This window comes from Plectropomus leopardus, unplaced genomic scaffold (genome assembly GCF_008729295.1).
Source record: "Plectropomus leopardus isolate mb unplaced genomic scaffold, YSFRI_Pleo_2.0 unplaced_scaffold1746, whole genome shotgun sequence".
NCBI lineage: Eukaryota > Metazoa > Chordata > Actinopteri > Perciformes > Serranidae > Plectropomus > Plectropomus leopardus.
In genome coordinates this window covers 1-8822 of record NW_024618787.1, presented here as the reverse complement: position 1 = coordinate 8822, position 8822 = coordinate 1, and the positions used below count along the sequence as shown (strand labels likewise).

Below are 8822 nucleotides of genomic sequence, written 5' to 3'. Positions count from 1 at the left end.
TAGTAGTAGTAGTAGTAGTAGTAGTAGTATTACTATTACAAGTTTGTGAAACAAAATTCCAGGACTTTTACAAACTTTCAGGGTATATTTAGTTTTTCACAAACTTTTCCAGGCCTGGTGACTCTTCCAGGTTGTTCCCGAGCGTTTGAGTCCTGTAGCTTTTTCCCAGCTGCCTCAGCTGTAGAGCAGCACGAGTAAACACATGATACAGTTTGCAGCTCTCTCAGCTGGTTTTTTGGTTATCAGATATTTATTTATCACCTGCGCTCTGACGGATTATGACTGTTGTCTTTTTCTGGAGTACGTTGGGCAGCAGGAGGAGCTGCTGGTGATAATTTCGTTGTACGTTTACGTGTTAAGACAGAAAAGTCTGATTCTGACTTAAAGACTTTTTCACTGACGTCGTCGCTCTGTGTGTCCCCAGCAGTCACGCTGTGGGTCCAGTTTGGGTAAAATAGGGCTGGGGCTCGTCATATTTACCGTGACCTGAAGGCGAAGTTCTCGTAGTCGTGGTAATATCGTCTGCCGGGGTGGTAATAGGTCAACTGTGGACCAATCAGGTGACGGTTCAGGAAACGGGTGGAGCTTCTGACCAGAATCCATGAGACAGGTGAACACACACACACACACACACACACACACACACACACACACACACACAGGAGCTCCTCAGTATCAGTGATTGGTTCAGCTTCATCAATCAATAAACAAACAGTCAAATGTTCAGACGACCTCTCGGTTCTCCCACCTGGAAGCTCCGTATCGAGGTGGTCTGCTGACGGGGTGGTGATGGTGTGGGGGGGCGTAGGGGTCATACGTCATGGCTCCCGGTGCAGGCGGTGGACGGGGGTGACCCGCTGGTTGGGTGCGGGGGGGCAGGGCTGAGGGGGCGGGGCTTCCGTAAGAGGACGGTGGCGCCATCAGCAGCTCCCCCGCCTTCATTCCGCTGCTACCGCGTGACTTCCTGAAGTACCGATGACGGTGATGTCGCTGACCACGAGAGTCTGAGTCTGATGGGGACAGTAAAAGACAAGGACAGAGACAGAAAGACAGGGACAGGAGGACTGTCAGGACATCACAGTCAGTCTGGAGGTAGTTTCTGTGTTTCAGCAGAAAAAGTGAATCTCGGTGTAAACAAACCCAGTTCTCCTTTTCTGGTTGGAGCAGCGACGTTCCACGCAGGAACCGGATTCACTGGTTTCAGGTCAGTCAGAGGAACCAGATGTCTGCAGGACACGGAGGGAGAAACTGAGGACCGAACTCCATGTGTGTGTATGCGTGTGTGTGCGTTTGTGTGTGTGTGTGTGTTTACTTCTCTCCCAGTTCCTCGATGAACACGGTGACAGCTGAAGAGTGTGTTCCTACTTCCTGGATGAAGGCGTTGTAGTACTTCCCCTTCGGCTCCAGACGCACCTGAACACACACACACACACACACACACACACACACACACACACACACACAGGTAACTTCACAGCTGAGGCTGAAACCCTCCTCCGGTTCAGTTCATTAACCCTTTCACCTGCAGCGTGCTGTGCTGTGTATTGGCGTGAGAGGAGAACGTGTTTGCGTTACATTAACGTTAGAATCAGCTGAAACCGAACTGAGCTTCGGCGCCTCCCTCCATGAGACCGTCAGGTCACACGGGTTAATGATCTATTACGTTTATATTCTGACGATGAAAACATGAAATCATTTTTGGGGAGATTCTGAAATCTGCGTCACCTTTGAATCAACAAATTCCATCATATCTGTGAATTTAACAGTTTCGACTGTAAGAATAATGAGTCCGTAATTAAAGCGTTATCGGATCCACAGATACAAACAATGACCCTAACTCTTTCACTGTCGTTACAGCCGCAGTCACAGACCGTCCACTGCAGCTGGAGCCCTTTAAAACCCTGTTTAACCCTTTAAAACCCTGTTTATTAGGGCTGGCACAGGCTGCCTGGACCAGCCCATAGTTAGGCTGACATAGGTTTAACCTGCTGGGGGACTTCCTCTGATACGCTGAGCTCCTTTTCCTTCTCTCAATGCCGCCATCGGAAATCATGCATGTCTGTTTACTGCATTTCCGTTTGCAAGCTTAGCTTAGCCTCAGTAGTTTAGCTTAGCCTCAGTAGTTTAGCTTAGCCTCAGTAGTTTAGCTTAGCCTTAGTAGTTTAGCTACTGTGGTACTGTCACTACCTGGGGCTCGCGATCACGGAGCCTGGGTCTGTTGAATAGCACTACGCTAATCCCGTTGTCTCTCCGGAGCGTTCACGCTCCCTTGTTGCCTAGTTTATAGCTGTCCTGATGCTGTGATCCTGCCTTTGGACGCCTCCCTATCAACATGTGCACGAGACTCTTATCATCACCCTCAACATCTTCATAGAGTGAAATAATGATTTCACAACTACCATTATTGTCATATGACATGCATCTGTTTACATTATAGCTGTGCCTCTCTCCCCCTCTCTGCCTCTCTCTTTCTTTTTTGCCATGATCATATTTCATTTGTTATTTACGACATCTATCGCTCGTCTGTCCGTCCTGAAGATGGATCCCTCATCATCCTCTGCTGCTCTTCCTGAGGTTTCTTCCTCTCCTCCTCTCTTACAGGCGTTCTTTTTCGGGAGTGTTTCCTCGGGTGATGTGAGGGTCCGAGGGCAGAGGGAGGGTGCCTGCAGTAAAGCTCTCTGAGGCAGACCGTGTTTGTGATAATGGGCTCTATAAATAAAATAAAATTGAAAAAAAATGTATGCTTCGAGTTACACTTGTACTTCGAGTTAGAGTCGTAGTTATGGTTATCGTTCCGTTGATAGTTTTAGTTGTGGTTCTTGTTACGGTTGTATCGTTCATGTAGTTATAGTTCCTGTTGTGGTTCCAGTTCTGGTTCTCGGAGTGGTCGGCCTTTAAAGAACCAGCAGAACTGGTCCTGATGCAGAACCTGGGCTGTGTTACCTGACACTTGTCTCCCAGGAAGTACTGCCTCCCTGCAAACACCATGTAGTCCGTCTTCTGCATCTCTGTCAGACACACACAGTAACCTGATTACAGTAGTCTGATTACTCATAACATCGACACTTTATTGTCCTCTCAGAAGTTTTCCAAATTCACATTTCTACGTTGTGCAGGCAGCTCGTGTGTTGTGTACAGTTACTGTGTGTTACCTTTACATGTGTCCTGCCACACGTCAAACTCCAGGTTTCTGTACACGTCTCTGTCCAGAGACTTCATGACCTTAAAGGGCAGGGACAGCCTGGATGAGGGCGGGGCTTCTGCTGCAGGCTGACCAATAAAAACACACAGTTAGGATCAACACAGAAATATATATATATACACCGAAAGTCATCCTCATCATCACGACAAAGACGATTGAGACACGTGACGGGAGACGAGTGAGACACGTGACGGACACGTGTCCAACACGTGACAGGGATGAGTGAAACACGCAACAGAGACGGGTGAGACATGCGACGGAGATGAGTGAGACACGCATGGGGATGAGTGAGGCTGTGTTTGAAACCGCCGACTACACCAGCAGTTCGTACTGATGTGGTCAAAACGTTGTACATAGTATGTAGTATGTAGTATGCAATATGTAGTATGCAGTATGTAGTATGCAGCATGCAGTATGTAGTATGCAGTATGCAGTATGTAGCATGCAGTATGTAGCATGCAGTATGTCGTATGCAGTATGTCGTATGCAGCATGCAGTATGTAGCATGCAGTATGTAGCATGCAGTATGTAGTATGCAGTATGTCGTATGCAGTATGTCGTATGCAGCATGCAGTATGTAGTATGCAGTATGCAGTATGTAGTATGCAACATGCAGTATTTAGTATGCAGTATGTAGTATGCAGCATGCAATATGTAGTATGCAGTATGTAGTTTGCAGTATGTAGTATGTAGTATGCAGTATGCCAACAAAGCCCGATGTGAGCGAATTTTAACCAGCACGCGAGCTTGGGCGTTCACGTGAACAACATCCAGTCAGAGCGTTTAAAGGGACAGTCCGTGTGACTGATGCAGAACAAAGAGTCCGTGTCCCGAACAAAGATACGTGAATACTGGGGGAACTCGTAAGGCAGTAACGTAACGGCGGTACATCAGGTCACTACCACCTGTTATAAAGGTGTTCTTCATCTCACAGGTGAGCCTTCATCACCATCGTCTGTACACATCACCTGTTTACTCCGTTTCAAACCGTAAATCAATGCTGCGCGGTAACAGTTTTACTGTTTGTTCCGCTTTCAAAAACCAGAAACCAGCCGAGTCTGACTCATACTGGTTACTGCATACTACTGCATACTACTGTGGAACACAGTATGTAGAAGATACTACTGCATACTACTGTGGAACACAGTATGTACAGGATACTGCATACTACTGTGGAGCGCAGTATGTAGTATGTAGAGGATACTACTGCATACTACTGTGGAACGCAGTATGTAGAGGATACTACTGCATACTACTGTGGAACGCAGTATGTAATATGTAGAGGATACTGCATACTAGTGTGGAACACAGTATGTAGTATGTAGAGGATGCTGAGACGTGTCGGTCACATGATCGATATGTGAAAATAAGAAGAAAAACAGGAAGTGACATCACAGTGAGCCTCCCTCTCACCTTGGCATCGTCAGCTCGCAGTTTCTCCTCGGCCGCTCCGCCAGACTCCGCCTCCTCCCTGCGGGTACAACGGGATGTCATTTTGCAGCCATTTGTTGGTCATGTGACAGGCTCTGATGATCATGTGACAAATGATGTCATCACTCATCTGTCTCATCTGATACAAACAGGCTGAAAATTGGTGTGTGTGTGTGTGTGTGTGTGTGTACCTGTGACATCGGTCCTCAGGTGTGTCATAGCCGCACTCGACATCACTACACACAGATGGGCTGTTTCTATAGCGACGACCTCCGACCCTGAAGGCTTCCATGGCCTGACAAAGCTCCGCCTCCTCGAAGCCAAACACCTGAGTGTAGAGCAGCTCGTAGAGCACCGCTACACACATACACACACACAGACATTAAATACACACACACACACACAGACATTAAATACACACACACAGACATTAAATACACACACACACACACACAGACATTAAATACACACACACAAGACATTAAATACACACACACACAGAGACATTAAATACACACACACACAGAGACATTAAATACACACACACAGAGACATTAAATACACACACACAGAGACATTAAATACACACACACAGACATTAAATACACACACACAGACATTAAATACACACACACACAGACATTAAATACACACACACCCTCATCACACACACACACACACACACACACACACACACACACACACACACACACAGACATTAAATACACACATACATAGACATTAAATACACACACACACACACACACACACACACACACACACAGACATTAAATACACATTACACACATGCAGATACACACATTACACACATGCAGATACACACATTACACACACGCAGATACACACATTACACACACACACGGTCGGGCCTACTGGGACTCACACTGGCAGAGCGCGGCGGACGCTGGGTAAGTCCTCGGGTAAACGATGTCATAGTGACCGTTGATGGAGCAACACAGCGTCACCTAGGCAACACAGGAGACTCAAAAATCAGCACTGACCAATCGTATGACAGAGATCAGGGTCATGTGACCTTTCATCATCAAACTTCTTCACCTTTTCCACAAAGTCGTCCTCCGAGATCACGTTGGCTGGTTTCCCCGGGTAACGGAAGATCACGAAACAACGCCTACACACACACACACACACACACACACACACACACACACACACACACAAGGGGTGATGCTGATGTCGCTAATGTCTGAACAGGAAGCTGAGTCAGCAGGTGAACCAGGTGAGGTTCTCACCTGTACAGCTGAGACAGTGCCTTGATCTCCACCTGACCCACTGTCTCCTGGAAACACACACACAGAGTTACACACTGCTACACACTGTCACACACACACAGAGTTACACACTGCTACACACTGTCACACACACACACACACACACACACACACACAGACATAGTGAGGTGACTCGTCTGCATTGCCCCCTGCTGTCTGTCTGCAGTACAGCTCCTTGGCCCCGCCCCTTCGTGTTACTGAATGGTCACAGGCTGAAAAAAAAATTCACAACAAATAAATGTTTCCCAGAGAAGGTTTCTGTCCCTGAAGGTAGCCCTCATCACGTTTGTTGAAGTGTTTATTTTCATGATACGTTCTGTTTTAATGAGCTTTTCCATCATGATTGACAACTGTAACAGCCAATCCGTGCGCTCGCATTCAGTGGAGCTGCTCACGATTGGTCGGACGGGTGTTTGCACAGTAATGCGCAGATGCAGGGCTCCCAATGACATCACCCTCGCAAGATGTCAACGCTCGTACCCGGGATATTTTAACCTCAGTACACCCAGGATATTTTAAAGTGTTTACAGTCTATGGTCAAAGGTCACCTTAGGGTCCTCCAGACGTTCCAGATATTTCTCAAAGGAACCTTCAACAAACTGGAAGAGAAAACAAACAGGAAGTGACATCAGTGCATCAGGTTGTCATGGTAACTGACGCTGCACAAGATTTATGTTCTGACCTGACCTGTGTCAGAACAGAGGAACGTGTTAACATGACCTGTGTCAGAACAGAGGAACGTGTTAACATGACCTGTGTCAGAACAGAGGAACGTGTTAACATGACCTGTGTCAGAACAGAGGAACGTGTTAACATGACCTGTGTCAGGACAGAGAAACGTGTTAACATGACCTGTGTCAGGACACCTGAGGAACATGCGTGTGCAGGTAAATGTTCTCTGCAGGTGGATCAGAAACTCACCGGCTCAAAATTGCATCTGTTGGCTCTCATGAAGTCGGCACAGTCCTGACGGATCCTCTGATGGTAGTTCTGAGAGTAATACAACTACACACACACACACACACACACACACACACACACACACACACACGTTACACTTTAAACACTTTAAACTCAAACATGCACATTTATACATTCACTAAGAAACCGAGTCAAGAGAACCAAGAGAGTCTGACAGGTGAGTCTGACAGGTGAGTCTGACAGGTGAGTGTGTAGCACTCAAACTTCACAGTTTTGTGTTGATACTTCTTCATGTGGAGGATTTTCTGGCGTCACAGTCTAAAGCAGGGTTCCCACACCTTCTCAAACATCACATTCAAGGACTTCTCAAGGAATTCCAGACCCAATTCCCTCAAATTCAAGGACCTGACAATGTAATGCGATGAGGGATCTGGGTTCCACACTGCATGAAGAGGAGCTGAGACCACAGACTGCATCAAAACCACCTGTTTTGACTTTTACACTAAATATATGACTTCAAGCACTTTCAATGACCCATGTCTATTTCTGTCTGTTTTCAAAAACTTGAAACTGCAGCAGCAGGACGCGGTCTGCTGAGTGCCACCAAGGATCAGGAGAGGGGAAAGAAATGTCAGATTCTGAGAATAAAGTCAGAATATTACCAGAATGAAATTATAATTTCAAGAAAAAAGTTATTATGAGAAAAAAAACACGTAAATATTTGAGAGTAAAGCAGCGATATTAGGAAAAAAAGTTGTACATTTAAAATAAATCCTAATACTATGAGATTAAACTCCTAAATTCAAGAGAATAAAGTTGCAATATTACAAGATTCGACCTTTGTGTCTCATAATTCAACCATTCATCATCACTTCTGATCATTTATTCATGCTTTGTCACTTTTAACCCCGTATTACCCAACTCTCCGTTAATAATCTGAGACTTTTTTCTCATAAAATCTCGTTTTAATCTCATAATATTGTGACTTTTTCCTTGTGAATTTAACAGTTTTAGCTCATAATATTAGAACTATTTTCATTTAATTTCATAAAATTGACTTTTTTGGTAAATGTATTAGTTTAATCTCACAATATTGTGAGTTTTATTTCTAGTGAATTTATGAGTTTAAATTCTTGATATTATGACTTTTCTGAATGATGTAACAACCAATCAGAGGCCAGGACGGACTGACATCATGACCGGGTTAGCCAATCAGATACAGACACCTGGAAATACACCTGGAGCATGCCCATTACTCTGACTGAAAAAACAGTCCCAGGCGAACCTAAGGGATCTGTTTCCATGGCAACCGACGTCAGACTTCATCAAACCGGGATTCACTGACACCAAACACACACACACACACACACACACACACACCTGGGAACACCTGAGCCATGTCTGACCTGTGACCCCCCCACCCCCGGGTCTGTCCCGGTGTATTACCGGCTGCTGTCTCACCTGCTCGGACACGGCTCTGAAGAGACTGGACGCGTCTCGCGCCACCATCTTCCGGTAGAGACCTAGGCTGCTCAGGTACTCGTCCATGTTGACGAAGTACTTCTTCAGACCTTTCTGCATCCCGCCGCCGTCCGGTTCTCCCGTTAGTCCTCACGGTCACCGCAAACTCGCTCCGGTTGAGCTCGAGCCGCCGCGTCACTCCGACAGGTGACTTTAATCATGTCTGATGAGCGCGCGACACCCGCAGCTGCAGTGAGGCGTTCACGGACCCTCCGGCAACATTAGACAGGTCACAGGTTACTGAAGGTTACCTCCACGTGCAGTAGGTCCTCAGGTTCTCAGGTCCTCAGGTTCTCAGGTCCTCAGGTCTTCAGGGCTTCAGAGCATCAGGTCCTCAGGTCCTCAGGTCTTCAGGTCTTCAGGGTGTCAGAGCATCAGGTCCTCAGGTCCTCAGGTCTTCAGGGCTTCAGAGCATCAGGTCCTCAGGTCTTCAGGTC

General features: G+C 46.5%; 1 protein-coding gene across 1 annotated transcript; it reads right to left on the bottom strand.

Moving 5' to 3' along the window:
- Nucleotides 1-480: 480 nt before the first annotated feature.
- Nucleotides 481-8491, bottom strand: alg13 (ALG13 UDP-N-acetylglucosaminyltransferase subunit; the record flags this gene model as incomplete). Its single annotated transcript, XM_042515034.1, has 14 exons — nucleotides 8326-8491; nucleotides 6865-6948; nucleotides 6492-6542; nucleotides 5905-5951; nucleotides 5711-5783; nucleotides 5538-5619; nucleotides 4825-4990; nucleotides 4616-4673; nucleotides 3153-3270; nucleotides 2944-3008; nucleotides 1313-1413; nucleotides 1141-1226; nucleotides 749-1010; nucleotides 481-585 (listed from the first exon to the last, which is right to left on the bottom strand). Coding segments are annotated over exons 1-14 (1418 nt in total), but the record flags the coding sequence as incomplete, so codon positions are not given.
- Nucleotides 8492-8822: the final 331 nt, after the last annotated feature.